The 21439-nt window shown below is 35.1% G+C and overlaps 1 protein-coding gene across 2 annotated transcripts in view; it reads right to left on the bottom strand.

The window, feature by feature from the left end:
• The window catches only part of LOC149080048 (glutamate-gated chloride channel-like), a 54676-nt gene that overhangs the window by 20578 nt on the left and 12659 nt on the right, over positions 1–21439 (bottom strand). For both annotated transcript variants that reach the window (XM_089238573.1, XM_089238574.1), the window contains exons 2-3: positions 5863–6034; positions 700–779 (exon numbers count right to left, since the gene is read on the bottom strand). In XM_089238573.1, coding sequence (XP_089094699.1) covers positions 700–779; positions 5863–5960 — 178 coding nt within the window. In that variant the 5' untranslated portion in view covers positions 5961–6034. The remainder of the gene's footprint in view (positions 1–699; positions 780–5862; positions 6035–21439) is intronic.

Genomic DNA, 21439 nt, shown 5'->3' with positions numbered 1-21439 from the left:
CGCTTTCATTTTGTTTGTGGTATTGAATTTGGATTAGTTATCGATAATACACTGCTCAAAACTATTAGGGGATATGTATTATATTTAGTCAAATTTATTAAAAAAATAATTTATTCAAATTTATTAAAAAATTTATTTATTCAAATTTATTAAAAAAATAATTTATTCAAATTCATTAAAAAATTTATTTATTCAAATTTATTAGAAAATTATTTATTCAAATTTATTAAAAAATTTATTTATTCAAATTTATTAAAAAACTATTAATTCAAATTTATTAAACTGATTTATTCAAAATTTAATAGGTGATTTACTCTTGTGACACAACTGTTTGTGAATACCTAACAATGTTCTTCGTCAATATTTTATCAATTAAAATGTTTAAAAGTCATAATTAAATAAAAACTATATTTCTCCTAATTGTTTTGAGCAGTGCAGTTGAGAAAACAATCATAAATACAAATACAAATTCAAGAGCCACAACAAGCAGAATTATGGCTGCTAAAAAAAGTTTGTAGAAAACAGTTGAGCTACTGTTGTATTATATTTGAGTTGCACACAATTTCAGTTATTACTGAGGAAAGTGATTGTATATAAAGTGTATAGGGTTTAAGTTTAAGGGAGAGGTTAAGATTCATCATTATAAAAACAATATGTAACTGTGATATTAGGGATGAAGCAAAATTCTTATCTACTCACTAGTTGGTCTTTGTCTGCGGTCATAGACAGAAGGTTCTAGTAATCGGTCCAATATTACACTGTCAGTCTCTTCAAAGAAGCTGAATAGGGGAAAAATCGCCTTTATTCAAATAAAAAGCTGGGTTTGAAAATTAATATCATAAAATTGATCACTAGTAGTCTAATGACATATCAAAAAATCAATATACGGTACGTGTATTTGCAACAAACCACTTGATTGACCATAGCAATCAATAAAAATATATAAAAACAAATAAGAAACTTTCAGTAACTTATAGGATATTATCGCTCAAACGTAGAACAAAATAGTTCTTGCAGTCGATGCTTGTTTTTACGAATGGATTTGAACAATTGGTTCCTAAAATTGAAACTTCGTAAATGGGAAGAGTTTTTCAAAGAAATGGCATATTGTTTGGGACTGGAGGATTAGTTCTTAAAAACACGTGTGGGTTCGTAAAATTGAACGGTGGCTACTATAATTAGAGCCCGGAAGTTGAGTCACTAAAAGGGTCAAAATAGGCAGGCAAAAAGGCACTATAAACGCATTTATAATTAATGGAAAAAAGGGAAAGTAACTAACAGATGCTATATTAAGGGTACGAATACCAGCTAAAAATTGACTGCAGTCATTGAATCTACTGTTTCAATAATGATAACTGCATTAATAGCTAAGTTGATATTATTGTGCCGAACAAAAAGTGTTTATGGTCCTTCAAGGTTTGGTCAGAGTTTAGTTTAATCGAACATGTTATTTTCTGCCGTAAAAAATAGTGCTAGCTGAAATTGAAGAACAATTATATCAAAACTAAGTATTCACATGGAATTATTTAAAAAGCATTTTCATAATAAGAACATATTTTTCTCAAAATTTTCATACATCGAGCTTTATATTCGACCGGTTTGCATCGATCGAAAAAAAGATTCAAATTCGGAAATGGTTTTTGCATACTTATTTTGAAGAAAGACTTGTTATGGTTGTTTGCAGTACATTTATGATTCAGGAAAAATAAAATCAAAACATTGTTCAGGGCCCTGTCAGCTCCAACCCCGACCTGTGTGAGTCACGACAATGGGCTATTGAGACAATCATCGGTCAGATATTCCTCTACAACGCTGTGCAGTACGTGAGCAAAACATGTTGTGTGAAGCATTGTGGAGAAACCATCTTTTCCAATTAATTCTCTGCTTTTCTTATACATGGGTTGCTTTCATCTAGAACTCGTAATATCTTGATGCGAATTCGACGGTAGGTTGATTGCCACTGTATCTAAAAGATGAAATTCTTTGTTACTTCAATGCCAATTTTCCTGTCTCTAAGGAAATTGCGCCTACTTGCGTTAAAAATGTTGCCAAGAGGGTGGGAAGGGGAGATTGCTGATAAGAATTATTACCAAGGGTTGAACATTAAAAAAAAACTCTTCTGAAGTTCTCAATGATGAAAATATCTAAGTTCTACGGAACATGACTTTTAAAATTCACGAATAAACACAAAACAGTGTCAAAATGGCCATTTACGGCAGAAAATATCGAAAAATGCATTTTCACAAAAAAATTTCAAAAATAGGCAAGATATGGCATTTATAGCATTTCTCTGAACCTCTGGGCTCTAGTTATAATGACTGGATGATAACTCCGGGTGAGTTATAATTCATCAAATCACTGGGTATACCAAGTTCTTCATATAATAATAATAAAAGAACTATAAATAAATAAAAAATACTAAAATTGAAATAAATTTTTTTATTTCACTTTTCAGAAAAAGAAAGTATAGTTCTCTGCAGGAAAATGACTGATATTAAACAAATGTGGCATGCCTGCTTAAAAATCTGCAAAACGGTGTGAAACCATTTTTCTGATGTTTCGTGAGTGATTCAATCCAATAAAAAGGATAACATAGGGGAATTAAAATCAACATTTCGAATAATGGTGATATGTTATTATTTATGTGGAAAACTTTGGCTATTCGCAAGTGAAATTTCAAAAGTTTGGAATTTCGCAAGGCTTAGTCCCCAATGAAAACCGTCTTTTCCCAATGCACAACTCAATCATGTTTATATTTGTTAGTATTTGTTACAGATAGGATATATAATACTCATCTATATATAGTATTGAAGATATATTTTCATATTTCTTTACAAAGTTGTTCAGTCAGTTCAACAGAAATCAAGAATGTTACAAAATGTAGTTAAAGAATGTTGAGATGACTGGTACTTAAAATGACGTAGAGCAGCGGTTCTCAACCTTTTTTGACTCGCGGAGCCCTTTCTGGTATATAATTTCTACGGAGGAGTCCCGCGCGCGTAGGCCTATTTTTCATTCATTCAGCAAAGTTACTGATTTATTATTATTATTCAAAAATACTTATAATTATTTTTTCCGAATTTACTATTTCTTTGTATTTTTCTCGAGCTGCCGCGGAGCCCCTGAGGATTCACACGGAGCACCGGTTGAGAACCGCTGACTTAGAGGATAAATCAGTCATTAAAGAGACGATAAAAAAACATGTTATCTTTGTAGAAAAGGAAACCAAATTTGTCTCATTTTGAATGCAATAGGAATATGTATGCACCCCTACAAACGGAGCAGGTAAAATAGATATTCGTATATTATCACGCGTGCTAAGTGTGCTATGACAAATGATTTAACAGACAATGATTTTTCACCAGGGCGTGGCGTTAATGATGTCCAGTTTTTACCGGTCCTTTATTATAGTCGATGACGTTATTACCGCCTAGCGAATCTCTGAACATTCACGCATTATTAGTCAATATACGGGACCACTGTTTTTGATGAAGAACGTGTAATATTCCCATACCACACTTAAACAGATATAACATTTTAGTGTGCTTTTATGCTGAAACGACGTGGAAAGGAAACAGAAGCACCGAGAGAATATTAGAATGATATGTACTATACGTACTTTTCTCATCTATCGAATAAATGTTATATTTATGCACTAATTCAGATGACCATAATTGATGGAGAATGTCTACTAGATACTACATTATTTCTATGTTTCATTTGTGGGAGTAAGGACAAATGTTTATGTAATATTCAATCTAAAATCGAGAATGTAGTCAAATTTCGTATCGAGTAGGACTAAAAACATGGGCGTATTACCTTCTACTGTGACTACAGTATTTGAAAGGAAGTGGTACGACCTATGGTGAATGTAGGAGAAAGTGAGCTGTCTCCGACAAGGGAGGGGCAATGAGCTAGATTTTAATTTGTGCTCTAGATATTTTAATTTTGTATATATGTTTTTAGGGTAGAAAGAATTGAATCGCAGGAAAGGCAGTAACTAGCACTAACATGAGCAGAAAACACTCAAAGCAAAAGCAATAGGGTTAAGAAATTATTTTCGTCGTGCCCTTGAATTTCACTGCAGAGACAACAGTCGTGCTTAACTGGTGGTGCGGGATGGAGAAAAAATTATTATATGTTCGCTGAGAAAGACAGAGATTGGATGAACGTAGGTGTCGAGGAGATATGATCGAAGTGTTCAAAATTTTCAATGGGATGGATAGGATGGACCATGAACTTTTAGTACACCGCCAATCGACTGCTTTTACAAGGGGACACCAGTATCGATTGGTGAGGGACAATGCAAGGTTATGGTGTCGCAGGGAATTTTTCTCTAATAGGGTTGTTAATAAATGGAATAGCTTACCCCCGGAGGTAGTAAATTGTAACACAATTGACACGTTTAAAAAGAAATACGATAAACATGTTGGGGTAAATCGAGAAGCTATCCATTCTTAGAATAAGACAACCATAAGTATTCTTTATGGGCATTGTATAATATTTTATCATGTGTATATATTGTTTATAATTTGTTGTTAATTGCATTTTAATGGGGTTAATGTAAAATCTGTATTTTTGAAACATATGACATCCATATTTTTATGGGCATCTTTTTATCAGCCACCTCGTTGGGCATTTTGCCTGTTGTGGCGTTGTATTTGTATTTGTATTTGTATTTGTATTATTCAGGAAAATTAAAGTAATGAAAAAATTAAAATTTTTAATTCTTTAAGAAATGTGAATCATACCGATATTCTCACACTTCATTTTTAGCTTTCGTTCGTAGAAATGTGTCACTCGAAATTCAACGTTGCAAAAGTTTTTCTTCGGTTAGCGATTATACTGTACTTGTTTTTCATTTCGATTGAGGTAAAATACCATTAATACCCAAAATATTTTGTGGTTTGTTTGCATTTCTACTTCGTGTTACTAGCATGCTACGCTTATATTTACTACTGTCGTGAGTAGGACGTAAGAAAAACGTCAAAAAATTTAATCAAGTGCCAAACAAAGATATATATATATATATACTGTTGCTCTCCGGCTGGAATCAATGAATTGAAGAAGAATTCATTGAGTCTTTTTCCTCCTAAATTTCGAAATTTTTTTAAAAGTATTAATTTCTATAGTTTAGTTTTCAAAAAAAGAAGCCAAAACTATTAAGCATAGCCAAATAGGAAATCGGATAATATGTAAAATAATGTATAAGAATGAATCGATGTATAACTAATGTAGTTAATTACAAAAAACTAAATCGTCTGACAAATAGAAAACTCACTACCCTAGGCAGGGCTGCAATTAAAGGGGGGTGGGGAAGGAGCTGGCGGGAGGGTCAGGTGCCTTGGTGCTGGACCTGATTGGGTGAAAATTTCTACCTTTAACATTACAAGGGGGCACCAAAATAGAAGCTTGCCCCTGCTGACTGAGCATAGAAGGTAAATCGTATTGTAAATCGCGCTGGGAGTGCTGGATGCAAGAAGGTCAAGAACCCCTGGTCTACAACATTCGATATTAAATCACCGCGGACTATTTGAAAATTATTAATTAGCGCAGAGTTGTACACTTTTAATTTTACATAAATAATTCATTAAATGGTAATGCATTAATGGTGGTAATGCATTAATGGTGGTAATACACTTAAATGAGTCAGAAACGCATTCTATTTCAATAATAAAATATAGCATTCTGAGTTGAATATCCTTTTAAATGACTAATACGCGAGTTGACTCTTCGTACACTGAAACTTATCCAGAGCTTTAATACTGTATAACCATACGAGTACAAAAAATAAATAAGTGGAAGCTCTGAAAATGTAGAGAAAATTATATTCATCAATTAAAAAAAAGAAAAAGAACATACGTGCTGTTAAAAAACGTAGAAGTGAGCATTTGTGGAAGCGTAGGCATGCTGCAGGTTAATATTACGAGCAGATGAATGTTCGATGACAGAGAACTCATTGCGTAATGTTCTCATATAGCACTTAGAGTTCACATCATGTCTCTTGGTGATAATATTTAATGGCTTGCGAGACCTGAAAATAAAATTGAACTGACTTCTCAATTACAAAAGCAAATTAAAATACAAAAAATTATACAATTTTTTACCATTGTGTAACAACGTGCTAAGTAAATTATTTATTCTCCTAGGTAAATACGGGATTAAGTTATACAAAATTTTAATGTTTAACTTTATTACCAGTATAAATTATAAAAAAAATCCTGAAAGTGTCTAAAAAACATAATTTTTTTAAAATCTTTGTGACGTGAGTTTGCACAAATGTAATGGTTATACAGCCGATTGCCGTTATGACGTTGATGGTACTAATATGTGCTTATCACTTTTGTTCGACCGATTCTCGAGCACACATCGCCAGTGTGAAACCCTGTTTTGATTGGTGAAATCGAACTAATTGAAAAAACACAAAAGCATTTCACGAAGTGCCTGTCCAGTGTCCGGGATCTTTCATATCCTGAACGAATGGCGCAGACTGATCAACGGCTTGAGACTGCTATGTACAATTATCGACGGCCTAACTTATACATCAAACATAAAGTTCATGAACTCTCGCACCAGAAGTCACCAGCTGTGCATAAGCATTCTATTTGCGAGAAGGAACCGATTACAGTATTCGTTTTTGTGTCGGGCTGTAAGAGCCTTGGAATAGCCTTCCATCCGACCTGGTTTGTACATCGACGTAGGCGTTATTTTGCAAAAGACTGTCAAGCTTTGACATTTCTACTTTCGTGATCAGATACCCATTTTAATTTAATTCCCCCTTTGTATGTATAGTATGTCGTTATTAGCATCTTTTCTTTTGTTTTTTATCGTGCTTTTTTTTCTTTCCCCGCAATGTAAGTGCAACCAGCCTTTTGTGAATATATAGGGTGATTATAATTTAAGTTCCCGTACCCCCTGAATAGTTTTTCTCAAAAACTGCTTATCAGAATACTCAAATTTTTAGAATATCTTAATGAGACCACGGGAGAGGTGGTGCTTTTTATTGCATTTTACATTTTTCCACTGTTCCATATAGCGTATATACCAAGTTGCAATGACATATGTCTACCAGAACAAGAGCTACACAGGTCTGAGCAGTTTCAGTATACTGACACTGCTCAGACCAATGTATAGCACCCGTCAGTATACTGAGACTACTCCGACCTACGTAGCGAATGTTCTGGAGGATGTATTACATTGACAATTGGTATATACGCTATATGGTCCATTTGGGGAGAAAAGAAAATTCAATAAAAAGCTCACCTGGTGGTCGAAAATTGAGCTACTTTCTTTTAATTTCATAAGTCTCTTTCCCCACATAATCTCATTAAGATATTCTAAAAATTTGGCTGTATTCGGATAAGCAGATTTTGAGAAAAACTACTCAGAGTATACGGGAACTTTATCACCCTGTAAATAAATAAATAATGACCATATTCCATTTTACGACAGTTCCATTATAACGACCGGTACGATAAGTCTTAAATGTTTTCTTATTCTTCCCATGTTTTTTTTCCATCCAAATACACTGCTGGCCACCCAAATTGCAACACCAAGAAAGACAAGAGATATCGCAACAATATTTATTTTGTAGATAACATGTTGACCAAGCATCAAATGATTAAATTTATAGACTTCTGTGAAGTGTGGTTCCTGCCAAAATCAGTAGCCATAGTAGCCGCCATTGTTGGAGATCACCGCTGCCACACGCCTCGGCATTGATTCAAAGAGACTTTGGATGTGTTCTTGGGGTACAGCAGACCAAGCAGCTTCCACGCGTTGCCAAAGTTGATCTGGTGTGGCAGCTGGGGATGTAATCTGGGTCAATCGTTGAGCAACAATGGACCACATGTTTTCTATCGGCGAAAGATCCGGAGAGCGAGCTGGCCAGGGAAGCAATTCAATCTGGCGATTGACGAAGAACCTTTGGACAATGCGTGCCACGTGTGGTCGCGCATTATCCTGTTGAAATATGGCTGTGGGCAAGCCCTGAAAGTAAGGAAGGACAACTGGCTCCAACACCTCGGAGATGTAGCGCTGGCTTTTTAAAGTACCGGCAATGCGTACTAGAGGAGTGCGAGAGTGATATCCAATACCGCCCCATACCATAATACCCGGTGCAGGACCAGTGTGGCGGTGCATAACGCAGCTGTTCAGCATCCTCTCTCCACGGTGTCTCCAGACTCGAATCCGACCATCGTGGTGTTGCAGACAGAAGCGTGACTCGTCAGTTAAGACAATTTCATTCCATTGTGCCGTCCACATCCTTCTTTCATCGCACCATTGGTGGCGGAGACGTCTGTGGTTCTGCGTCAAGGGTAGACGAAGCAATGGGCGTCTTGCGGACAGACCACTCCGCTGTAAACGGCGTCGAATAGTACGCGCAGACACTGGATGATGCGGTACAGACTGAATGTGCTGTGCTATGGTTCGTGATGTGGCTGAGCGATCCGTCACTGCCATACGCACAATACGCCTGTCATCACGTGAAGTGGTGCACTGAGGTGGATGCGATCGAACACGTCGGTCCGTCGTCCCCTCCTGCATCCAACGATCACATATCCGCATTACAGTTGTTTGGTTTCGTCCAACACGACTACCGATTTCCCTGAAAGATAATCCACAATCTCGGTAGGCCACTATCCTTCCTCTGTCGAACTCGGATACTTGATCAAAAGATGATCGCTGTTTTCTACGAGGCATAATTGATCGTTTTTTTGAAAAAACCACAAGAAAAACACAATTGCCGTACTTCAAATCGTCGAAATCTCCAAGCCTTAAATAGCGCTTTGAAGTGGCGCCACAGGCGCGCGTGATGTGCATCTGCGATGAAATTCTAATCATTTGCATATCTCACCTCCGCTAATGCATGTTGTAAATTTCATATTATTTGCATGCTTCTTTCAGGGTGTTGCATTTACGGTGGCCAGCAGTGTATAACGACCCACAGACTATAAAATTTAATACAACGTCTTAATTCAGCTCTGCCCCGTCCTTTCTTTGCCAAGAAATGAACAAAATCAGTGTTTTTGTTTGCCAAAATTGTGTTTGACCTAGACCTTTGATACAGGCACATTCTTCTCTTTATGCAATTGATTGGTTCCGTCAAATAATCGCGTAAAGTGAGCTGAGTTTAACATGGGTAAGATAGGGATGGGGGTGGGGGGGGGGTTCTTCAAGAAGATAAAGAAATGAACCCAACTTCTCTAGCGCAGCAAAAAACTTTTTTTTGAATGAATTGTGATTTTATTCAAACTTTTATATAAATCTCGTGAATTTAAGAGTTATAAGAATGAATTTAATTAATTATTTTTATTTCTCTTTCTGCACTATTTTTGATTAATTCTAGTGAGAGTGGATGCTTCTTTCTTTTCTGAAGAGCCTCGTATGATAGGCTGATAACTTTATTAATGAAGCAGTCGAGATTAAGGTGACAAGACGTTCTACGTCTCTTTATTGAAACTGCAGTACCAAGAGAATTGCCAGAGAACTCTGAATATCCCTCGTGAATACGAAAATTCTAGTTTCATTAGGATCTTTTTCTTTGGTGAAAATTCTGATAGCATTGTCAATGTTAGCAAAAGATGTTGATTAGTGAGATCAGATGAATTGGATTTGAGCGTTTTTCTCATCTAGATCATAAAATCCAACAGATTTTGTTTTATTAATTATTATTATTATGATAATAAAGATTAGTATTGTTATTATTATAAAAATTTTATTGATTATTATTATTATATAAAGATTTTATATTGATTATTATTATTATATAAAGATTTTATATTGATTATTATTATTATATAAAGATTTTATATTGATTATTATTAATTATTTTGTTATTTTAACTACGTCATACCTTTAATTTGCAAGCCTATTTTCAAGATTAACATCAAACTCCAGGCCAAAGTTCACAGATTGCAATTTCTAAAATCAACCTCTCAAAATCGCGTTATAGCGAAATCTCTATAAGTGAGACTGCGTAAAACGAATGATACCTGCATTTGAAAATTTGATGCATAAGTACGTGTATTCAGTCAATTATTCCAATTGTACCATTATTTCCATTAAATGACATTTTCATTGCAAGTGCACGCTTTACAACAGAATTAATAATTTTATCTGTTATTCCCATCAAACATGGAATTTCTTTAATAAGTTAATTTTTTTTCAAACTTTCGATTATAATCTACTTCCCCAATACACCATCTGTTTTTCGTGGTACGATGGGGTTGATTTAACGAACGTCAACTGTATATGAAGATAATTTTTAAGGTTTGAAAATTTTCCTCTGTGTAATCATTATATGTTAAAATTTGATTTCCAAACTTTTTGCTTTCGTGCAACCTTGGATATAAGATTAGAATTTTAAATATCTCGTGGCACTGCTGACCGATTCCCCAGCATAACGTTTGGGAATCACTGATGTAGACTACTGAATATGCATATTATTATTTTTCTTCGTCCACAAAGATAGCTCGTTAAGGAATGAAAATTTTAACCATTTATTGCTATTTAGAAATCGAAAAGCGAAAAAATGCGTTCTTTTAGAAAACTTTCAAACTTCTACATTCCTATTTTTGTTTATTTTCTCCACCGCGTTCCTCGCTACCATCAAACTTAGTAGCGATACACCACTCTGTACGATAATGATGAAATGCGAAGAACTACCAAGAATTTCAGCTGCCTGCCAAGTGAAACTATTTCACGAGAAAAGTCATTATGACGGTACAACGACGCCCTAGTAATTGCATCAATTATGTGAGTGAGAGGGGGGGAAAAGTTTTCTTAGGAAAACTCTGTAATGTACGACAACTGAGATATCACGATGACGAGAAAGTACTTCCAGATGATTGGAGGGGGGGGGGGGGATAATACGAGAAAACGTTGCCAAACGTAATCATCACCAATGTCAACAAATCCAACTAACAATAAGATCTTTAATGGTAAATGTGGATCGAAACTCACGACATCGGGACTATTTCCGTATTCCTTGCTTTAAGCCTTGTATGTTTTACCATAAACATCGCAGTCAGAGAATAATATATAATGTAAAGGAAGATTCTCTCAGAATACTTTCTTTTCTATCTTGACGTGGATATCAAAAATAAAGATTCTTGTGCAAATATACGTAGTCATGTTTGTTCAAGAAAGATTCAAGCAGAAAACATCTCTAATATCTTCTTATATTTCCGCTGATTATAAATACCGAATCATTTGATCGAAATACAATGTAGCCAAAAAGTCCATGAAAAATTTTGATAATTAATATACAGAATCAACCAACTAGCGTATGAGAATGTGGTCTACAGTAAAATGTTATCATAGCGGATAATTTTATTGAATTGTTCGAAATTTCACCCACAAAGGGTGCTGTACCGCTAACATTTGTTTAACGTTAAACAATCGAAGATAAGAATCGCGCAAATAATTAAGATAAGCGAGATTCATATTGGCAAATACATGGAAAGATAACAAATACAATTTTATCGTTCAAGCCTTTACTTCGACCTTATATCCCCCCCCCCTTTTTCATGTACTGACAAACATTTATGTTTAAATTTTTATCTTTTAGTCTTTCATTAGTTGTCTTTCTCTAGATCAGGGCTGGACTAATCCCAGGTGCCAGGTTGTCATGGGGACTAAAAAAATGGTATTGGCGCCTAAAATTTTTTTTTTGTGTAGCTACTAAATTTCAGGCTGAAAACAGCACAAAATGTTTTGGAATTTATAGCAGCGTATCTACTAACATGAAAGAGTCACTATGCCCGAAAAAGTCAAAAGCAGCATTATTTTGGACTTTTTCTTCGGGTTAAAATGTTTCTGGTGTCTAGATTTTTTACGATTTGTCATGCCCTGTTCTAGATACAATTAGTGCATCAACAATTATACACAGTTTTCTCTGCAAAATATTCCACCAATATAATTCATTGTTTGAATTTTAGGGTAAAAAACATATTTCTAAATTTCCCTTTCCCCGGACGTATCACCTCACGTTGACGTGCTGCCTCACGTTTCTTACGGTCCATAAAAACTAAGCATCATTAAGATGTGGCTTCAAAAGGGTGCACAAATGACTCTGACAATGGGATGGATGTGATAGGCAGAAAAAAAGGGCCCAAACTCCAATAAGAACTTTTTTGTGTTGAATTTTTACTGTTGTTGTCTACATGTTTTATAGTACATACAGTGCCATCTGTGAGTGAAATTTCGTAATATTTTTTATTTTCCAAAAATGATTCTTGGCATTATACAGCATATTACACATTTTCATATGCCACATGTAGTTGAATTTATATCAATTTTTTAAGTGTATATATTATGGACACTTCCTCTCCCTCTTTTCTTTTTCTGTTCCCAAATCGTTCTAATATGGAGTCGAAAACGTTTTAAGTTATTTACATGAATGTGTGTGTGTGTGAAAAGAACTTAAATTATATTCACATTATAATTTTTCATCAAACCGATTTTGCAAGTCATCTAATAAATATTGCCGAATTTATATATCGATATACATATTTTTTTATACCTAATTTTACTTTATTGCATAATAAATTGTGTTGGACTCCCGTTTATGAATTTTTCGGTTTCCTCGAGTACATCTGCAGACGTTACTCGGTAATGTAACGTTTATTACGGTTAATAATCTGTCTTTCATCAAATATTTGTCGTTCTGTAATTCACAAAACTTTCAAATTTTGATATATCAAATGTCACATTTGTATTAATTTTATATCTTGGATTTTTGTAAAATAATATCTGATCTCGGCATATTATACTTTGGATCTATCTTAAAAAAATACTTTAGATTCTCTACAATTCGTTCAATGATCTTGTTCTTTCTATAACCTAAGGTAAATCAACAAAAGACATTCTGTGAATTATTTATATTTCAATTTTCTATCTTGCTCTCTTGAATCATCACAGTATTCTCAAATAAAATTAATTGAAACTGATTCTTAAAACATCTAGAAAAAGTATCGACATAAAACCACTTAACAATCACCAAGACATTATTTACTTTGTTTATTTTAAAGAACTATTTATTTGATCATTTTTGTCGCACCACGGTCATTTTACGCACACGGGAGCTAATTAGACCGGGACCTACAATTTATTGTCAATTCCGAACTGCAGCCTTTTTTTATACTCACCGAGAGGTTGGTGCACTAACCCCTCGATGTGAGACTCCCTGCGGTAGCAATCTTTTTGTGTGGTCATGTCACCGTTTCTGTTATATCATTGTATAGGGAACGTTTCTGATAAGGACGAACCGGGTATCGAACTCCTTTGACACCTTTGGTACATTAGGCGAGTATGTTATCGACCTGGGCTACCGCGCCCAGAAATATTTATTTTTATATTAAAATCTATATAAGACCACACACACACCCCCATAAATATAAACTAATTTTTTTGAAACAGGCTCTAAAATTAATAATAATAATAACGTTTCATGCTCAGTAACTTTCTAAAGTAAGATTGTGAAATCTCCATAACATTGATGCTGCACGAAGCCATTTATCTAATTATCACCACCCCAGCTTTTACTGAATAAAAATTCATTTCATAAGTGCAATAAAAATTTCAAGTTATTCATTTTATAATAAAAATATGAGAGAAAAGCCAGGTAACAAGCGTCAAATATCGAAATGGCTTTTTAAAGTGATCCTTGATGATACTTAAAAAAAAGCGAAATGTAATTTAATCGGATGAAAAAAGCCTTGAAAGCTTTTTTATATATAATGCTACTTTATTCTAATTTAACCGAAAGATACACCCTTAACGGTGACGCTACATTTAAGCAGTTCAGTTGACTCTAATGATGATTTAAAGGGATGTGTTATATCAATGTTATGATCCGAACTTAGTAGCAGATAGTGATTTATTGCCAATTTAACGATAGTTTAGAATGTTTCCAGGAGCAAGGGAAAATGATTCTTTCTTGTTTTCGTAAGAACAAGATTGAACCGATTGAGACACAGGACATTATGCTATTCCTCGTTTCATTTAATCAAGCCGATTTTTTTTCCTTAACGTTATACCAATGCCCACAATTTTCGAGACATAACCGAGACTTGCCAAGGACATATCGATTCCTTTTTATTTCTTGCTCCATCATTTGGCTTTTAATTTTATATTCACATAAAACTCAACAAGAAAATTGGTTTTCCATTTCCAAAGGGCAAAAAAAGTGGGCGTTTTCTATCTTTTGTATTTTTCTATCTTCTTTTCTCTATGATGTCATTTGTTCACACAGAGAGACATGCAGAATGGAAAAATATTCGAGAAAATAGTCTTGAACACGCTATAGTAGTGTCAATAAAACGAAAAGAAATGGTTATATATGAAGAATACGGAGACAATAATATATCGATGAAAATAAAAATTATGCCTAACAACATTTTCAGAGTTGGTTTTATTACCAAGACTATGTAACGACTTGGTTCTCACTATTTGATGTATGTTGTTAAGAAGGTTTCGATTTTTTTTTGATGAGAAGACGTATCATCATATATAAGCTATACAAATAAATATTATAATACGAATTCCGAAATGCAAATTTCGTATTCGATAAAAGTTGAGAAACAATGAAGAGTTTTAAGAGATGAGAAATTTAATTTAAATGACGAAATCGAAAACTATCGCACTGAAAGTAAACAATCTCAACTATACCAGTATTTTTGACATAAAAAATTATAATAGGATATTAGAATTCTTTTTCTCATTTTAAGTGATTGTTCCTGACAGAAGGTAGAAAGAATCAACAATTTTTTTTTGTTTTCTCTGCAACTGTTGTCTCGTATGTAGTAATTGTGTGCTAATCGAAACATTCCTGAATCAAGCTAAAACTCCAGGCTCAAGATGGCATTTCACGTGTACTGGACTCTGATTTGAATTAAATTATGCATTTCCCGAATATGACAAGCTCAAAATGAGTATCATAAATATTTTACTGCCATCCGGTTTCTGTCTCTATGCATCACACTTGACTTTCATAAACAGTATTCAACATGTATTGTAATTTTAAATGAATATCGATTGAATAGGAAAAATGACTCATATACAACCTACGGGAAAAAGTGCTGAATGAGAAGACGTAAAAAATATGAAGCTGGAAATGAATGCTGGAAGGTTTGTACGGTATTTGGAATTTATCCAAAGAGAAATTCGAACCAGATTGCTAGAGATAGATTTCTGTTTGTTTTTCCAGTATTTAGTGTTTTTGACTATTTCATGATATGGGGTATACCTAGCAAAGTGTAGGAAAGTCGAACTTGTTAAAGAGAACGGTTAATTTGGAAGTACGAGGTCTATTCGAAAAGTATCTGACCATAATTTTTCGTGAGTAAACCAATGAAGATAAGGAAGCATGGTTTGATCCATGTATATAAACAATCCTAGTACGCATGATCGAATTTTTTCCTGCCTGCAGAAGCTGCCTATCGCCGGAAGACCGCCGATGAGTGAGTAAGTGTAAGTGAGAGCCGTCACATTTTCGATTTTTGACAAAATGGCAGAAAAATTTGAGCAACGTTACCGCTTTAAATTTTGTGTGAAGCTTGATGATTCCCGAGTGAAAACGGAACGCGAGATCCAACAGGCCTCCGGTGATGAAACAACGGGCACCACATAGAAAAGGGAGTGGTACAACCGCTTCAAAGATGGCTGCACATCAATGGAGAGTGAAGCACGTTCTGGCAGGCACTCAACATCCAGAAAGATCATCATTGACTAAGTGAGGACTCTGGTGATGCAGGATCAACGAATCACTATCAGAGAATTTGCAAACGAGGCGAACATCAGCATAGGATCCGTTCATTGTATTTTGACTGACGAATTTGAGCTTCAGGAGAATAAGTTCAAGGCTGCTAACGATCGAGCAGAAGAAACTCAGTTTGGAGATCGCAACGCACCACCCAGCACAGCCATCACCGAGGAGTACTACCAAGAAGATTCTGCGACGCAGTTGGAAGCTCCATCACGATTACTGCAGTAAACGTTGTTCAAGTTTTTCTGACATTTTGTCAAAAACCGAAAATGCGAAGGCGCTCACTTACACTTACTCACTTATCGGCAGTCTGTCAAGGACTGGCAGCTACTGCAGGCAGAACAAATTCAAGCATGCGCACCAGAATCGTCTACATACGTGCACTAAACTACGCTTCCCAGCGTCATTAGTTTTACGCACGAAAAATTATGGTTCGATACTTTTTGAACAAACCTCGTATACTACGAAATTTCCGAACACTTTTTTCACTTCCGACACCAGAAAATCAATTTCTTGATGAGGATATAATTATTCAGGGCGATAATGAAAAATGTCATCGTGGGTTGCAAATCGAAGTCATATCTTGATAGCATCATCGTTAACTCTATGCCACATGACCTCTTTATAATTAAGGATAATTAAATTGAGAATTTATGGAGCGAAATAAAAAGGCTTATGGACTTGATGTGGGAGATGACAGCGCAACAGAAAACTTCAATTGGGAGTTCTGGTGACGAATCAATGTTAATTTCCGTTAAAATCTAATTGCATCATTGCTATCTCTCATTACAGTAATCGTGTCTGTTAGAGGAGGGGACGTACAATTTTAATGCTCTCACTGATTGATTTTATTATACATTTTTTCCAAACAATAAGTATTAATAATGTTATTTTTTTCTAGGGTGATTTTTTTTTCAAATGAATACGTCTTTTAAATCATCTATTTGATCAAACCGGCTACATCTCAGACAACTAGCGTGAAGAAATACTTTAAACATCAATATCTCAGGAAGCATAGGTATATATAAAACGTGTAAGCATTTTTAGTGTCTGCTGGATGTGGAACTTCTGATAACGAGTAATTCGCTTAACGAGCAAAAATTTTTAAACAAATTTTGACTCGGTATACGAGCGGTGATTCGCATTACGAGCAAAAATTTTGCACTTTGTTTTAGTTTCACTTTATCACAACTGAGCCGATGGTTTTTCGCTTTCGCCTACACACGTACTGTGGAATTGTGGCTAATATACAAATACAAAAAAGCCACAACAGGCAAATTTCCCATCGAGGTGGCTGAAAAATATTCTCCACTTCAGTTTCGAATTTCCGATCGGCAATTACCATTATATATTTACCAACATCAAAACGCTTAAAACCGAAGAACTATTTCAGTGATGCTTCGAGATGACTGATGGAGCAAACCTTACCTTCTGAGAGTTTTGGAAAAACATTGAAATACCGTGCACCGTACCAAGATCATCAATATAGTCTGGGATGGAGTCACCAAGAGAACCCTTAATTCTGCTTGGAGAAAATTGTGGGATGATTGCATTATTGAACGTAACTTTGAGGGGTTAGCTAATGATGGTTAGCTAGTGTCGAACAGATTGTATTTTTGGGAAAGAGGTAAATGAGGACGACATTCAAGAACTAGTGGAGGAACGTAGCCAGGAGTTGACCACAGACGAACTGATGGATCTCCATTGCGTGCAAGAGCTTATGGACAGGTTTTCGTCTGAAGAAGAGAGAAATGAGGAGTCCCTCACTTCAAATGAGATTAATGAGGGAAGCCGAGCACAAAATTGCGTAGAAAAGAACTACCCAAGTAAAGTTGTAGCAAGTATGCGAGCAATGAATTTGTCCAATGACAATGCCATTTCTCATTTGCGCGAAATCGTCAAAAGGAGTCCAAAGCAAGCGTCATTCCATTGGTTCCTTTCTAAATTCGCACAAAAAGAAAAATATTGGTGAGCCTGCAGGTTACAATTAGTCCTAAAAAATAGTCCTCCTCTCTTTGGTAGTCACAAAATTATTGTATTGTATGCTTACTTATGGTGTATTGCATTATTAAATAAATTATTATTGTATTGTATTATTGACGAGGTGCTTTTATTAGTCATTTTTTATGTGAATAAATAATTGTGGAACAAATCATCCGAGTTTGCATAATTTCCTACGGGGAAGTTCGATTCGTTATACGAGCACGTTCACGGAACGAATTAAGCTCGTTAACCGAAGTTTCATTGTATTATTATAGTGGCAAATCCAATGGTACTACACTGGTGTAGATTAGTCTTTTGATTTGAGTACAAGGTTTGCAATACATTTTTACAATGATTTTTACAATACGGTATAGGTATATCTCAGGCAGAGCAAGACGTGAAACGAAGTCAATGGTGCCTTTAAATAAATCTTGCGAAGTCAAATGCAATGTACAAATGTATCTATCTCACTCTCACGGATGTTATTCATAAGCGGAGATAGACTTGAAAGTCTGGGGGCGCTCGGTCATTATTGCTGCCGGGGGGGGGGGGGGAGAAGAGGCACGATGATGATGATGAAATATTTATTTTTATATTAAAATCTATATAAGACCACACACACACCCCCATAAATATAAACTAATTTTTTTGAAACAGGCTCTAAAATTAATAATAATAATAACGTTTCATGCTCAGTAACTTTCTAAAGTAAGATTGTGAAATCTCCATAACATTGATGCTGCACGAAGCCATTTATCTAATTATCACCACCCCAGCTTTTACTGAATAAAAATTCATTTCATAAGTGCAATAAAAATTTCAAGTTATTCATTTTATAATAAAAATATGAGAGAAAAGCCAGGTAACAAGCGTCAAATATCGAAATGGCTTTTTAAAGTGATCCTTGATGATACTTAAAAAAAAGCGAAATGTAATTTAATCGGATGAAAAAAGCCTTGAAAGCTTTTTTATATATAATGCTACTTTATTCTAATTTAACCGAAAGATACACCCTTAACGGTGACGCTACATTTAAGCAGTTCAGTTGACTCTAATGATGATTTAAAGGGATGTGTTATATCAATGTTATGATCCGAACTTAGTAGCAGATAGTGATTTATTGCCAATTTAACGATAGTTTAGAATGTTTCCAGGAGCAAGGGAAAATGATTCTTTCTTGTTTTCGTAAGAACAAGATTGAACCGATTGAGACACAGGACATTATGCTATTCCTCGTTTCATTTAATCAAGCCGATTTTTTTTCCTTAACGTTATACCAATGCCCACAATTTTCGAGACATAACCGAGACTTGCCAAGGACATATCGATTCCTTTTTATTTCTTGCTCCATCATTTGGCTTTTAATTTTATATTCACATAAAACTCAACAAGAAAATTGGTTTTCCATTTCCAAAGGGCAAAAAAAGTGGGCGTTTTCTATCTTTTGTATTTTTCTATCTTCTTTTCTCTATGATGTCATTTGTTCACACAGAGAGACATGCAGAATGGAAAAATATTCGAGAAAATAGTCTTGAACACGCTATAGTAGTGTCAATAAAACGAAAAGAAATGGTTATATATGAAGAATACGGAGACAATAATATATCGATGAAAATAAAAATTATGCCTAACAACATTTTCAGAGTTGGTTTTATTACCAAGACTATGTAACGACTTGGTTCTCACTATTTGATGTATGTTGTTAAGAAGGTTTCGATTTTTTTTTGATGAGAAGACGTATCATCATATATAAGCTATACAAATAAATATTATAATACGAATTCCGAAATGCAAATTTCGTATTCGATAAAAGTTGAGAAACAATGAAGAGTTTTAAGAGATGAGAAATTTAATTTAAATGACGAAATCGAAAACTATCGCACTGAAAGTAAACAATCTCAACTATACCAGTATTTTTGACATAAAAAATTATAATAGGATATTAGAATTCTTTTTCTCATTTTAAGTGATTGTTCCTGACAGAAGGTAGAAAGAATCAACAATTTTTTTTTGTTTTCTTTGCAACTGTTGTCTCGTATGTAGTAATTGTGTACTAATCGAAACATTCCTGAATCAAGCTAAAACTCCAGGCTCAAGATGGCATTTCACGTGTACTGGACTCTGATTTGAATTAAATTATGCATTTCCCGAATATGACAAGCTCAAAATGAGTATCATAAATATTTTACTGCCATCCGGTTTCTGTCTCCATGCATCACATTTGACTTTCATAAACAGTATTCAACATGTATTGTAATTTTAAATGAATATCGATTGAATAGGAAAAATGACTCATATACAACCTACGGGAAAAAGTGTTGAATGAGAAGACGTAAAAAATATGAAGCTGGAAATGAATGCTGGAAGGTTTGTACGGTATTTGGAATTTATCCAAAGAGAAATTCGAACCAGATTGCTAGAGATAGATTTTTGTTTGTTTTTCCAGTATTTAGTCTTTTTGACTATTTCATGATATGGGGTATACCTAGCAAAGTGTAGGAAAGTCGAACTTGTTAAAGAGAACGGTTAATTTGGAAGTACGAGGTCTATTCGAAAAGTATCTGACCATAATTTTTCGTGAGTAAACCAATGAAGATAAGGAAGCATGGTTTGATCCATGTATATAAACAATCCTAGTACGCATGATCGAATTTTTTCCTGCCTGCAGAAGCTGCCTATCGCCGGAAGACCGCCGATGAGTGAGTAAGTGTAAGTGAGAGCCGTCACATTTTCGATTTTTGACAAAATGGCAGAAAAATTTGAGCAACGTTACCGCTTTAAATTTTGTGTGAAGCTTGATGATTCCCGAGTGAAAACGGAACGCGAGATCCAACAGGCCTCCGGTGATGAAACAACGGGCACCACATAGAAAAGGGAGTGGTACAACCGCTTCAAAGATGGCTGCACATCAATGGAGAGTGAAGCACGTTCTGGCAGGCACTCAACATCCAGAAAGATCATCATTGACTAAGTGAGGACTCTGGTGATGCAGGATCAACATCAACGAATCATTATCAGAGAATTTGCAAACGAGGCGAACATCAGCATAGGATCCGTTCATTGTATTTTGACTGACGAATTTGGGCTTCAGGAGAATAAGTTCAAAGCTGCTAACGATCGAGCAGAAGAAACTCAGTTTGGAGATCGCAACGCACCACCCAGCACAACCATCACCGAGGAGTACTACCAAGAAGATTCTGCGACGCAGTTGGAAGCTCCATCACGATTACTGCAGTAAACGTTGTTCAAGTTTTTCTGACATTTTGTCAAAAACCGAAAATGCGAAGGCGCTCACTTACACTTACTCACTTATCGGCAGTCTGTCGGGGACTGGCAGCTACTGCAGGCAGAAAAAATTCAAGCATGCGCACCAGAATCGTCTACATACGTGCACTAAACTACGCTTCCCAGCGTCATTAGTTTTACGCACGAAAAATTATGGTTGGATACTTTTTGAACAAACCTCGTATACTACGAAATTTTCGAACACTTTTTTCACTTCCGACATCAGAAAATCAATTTCTTGATGAGGATATAATTATTCAGGGCGATAATGAAAAATGTCATCGTGGGTTGCAAATCGAAGTCATATCTTGATAGCATCATCGTTAACTCTATGCCACATGACCTCTTTATAATTAAGGATAATTAAATTGAGAATTTATGGAGCGAAATAAAAAGGCTTAT

The sequence above is a fragment of the Pholcus phalangioides genome, unplaced genomic scaffold, assembly GCF_987345545.1.
Source record: "Pholcus phalangioides strain wild (caught in Gottingen) unplaced genomic scaffold, Ppha-v1.0 ptg000011l_1, whole genome shotgun sequence".
Classification (NCBI taxonomy): domain Eukaryota; kingdom Metazoa; phylum Arthropoda; class Arachnida; order Araneae; family Pholcidae; genus Pholcus; species Pholcus phalangioides.
This window is presented reverse-complemented; position numbering and strand designations above follow the sequence as displayed.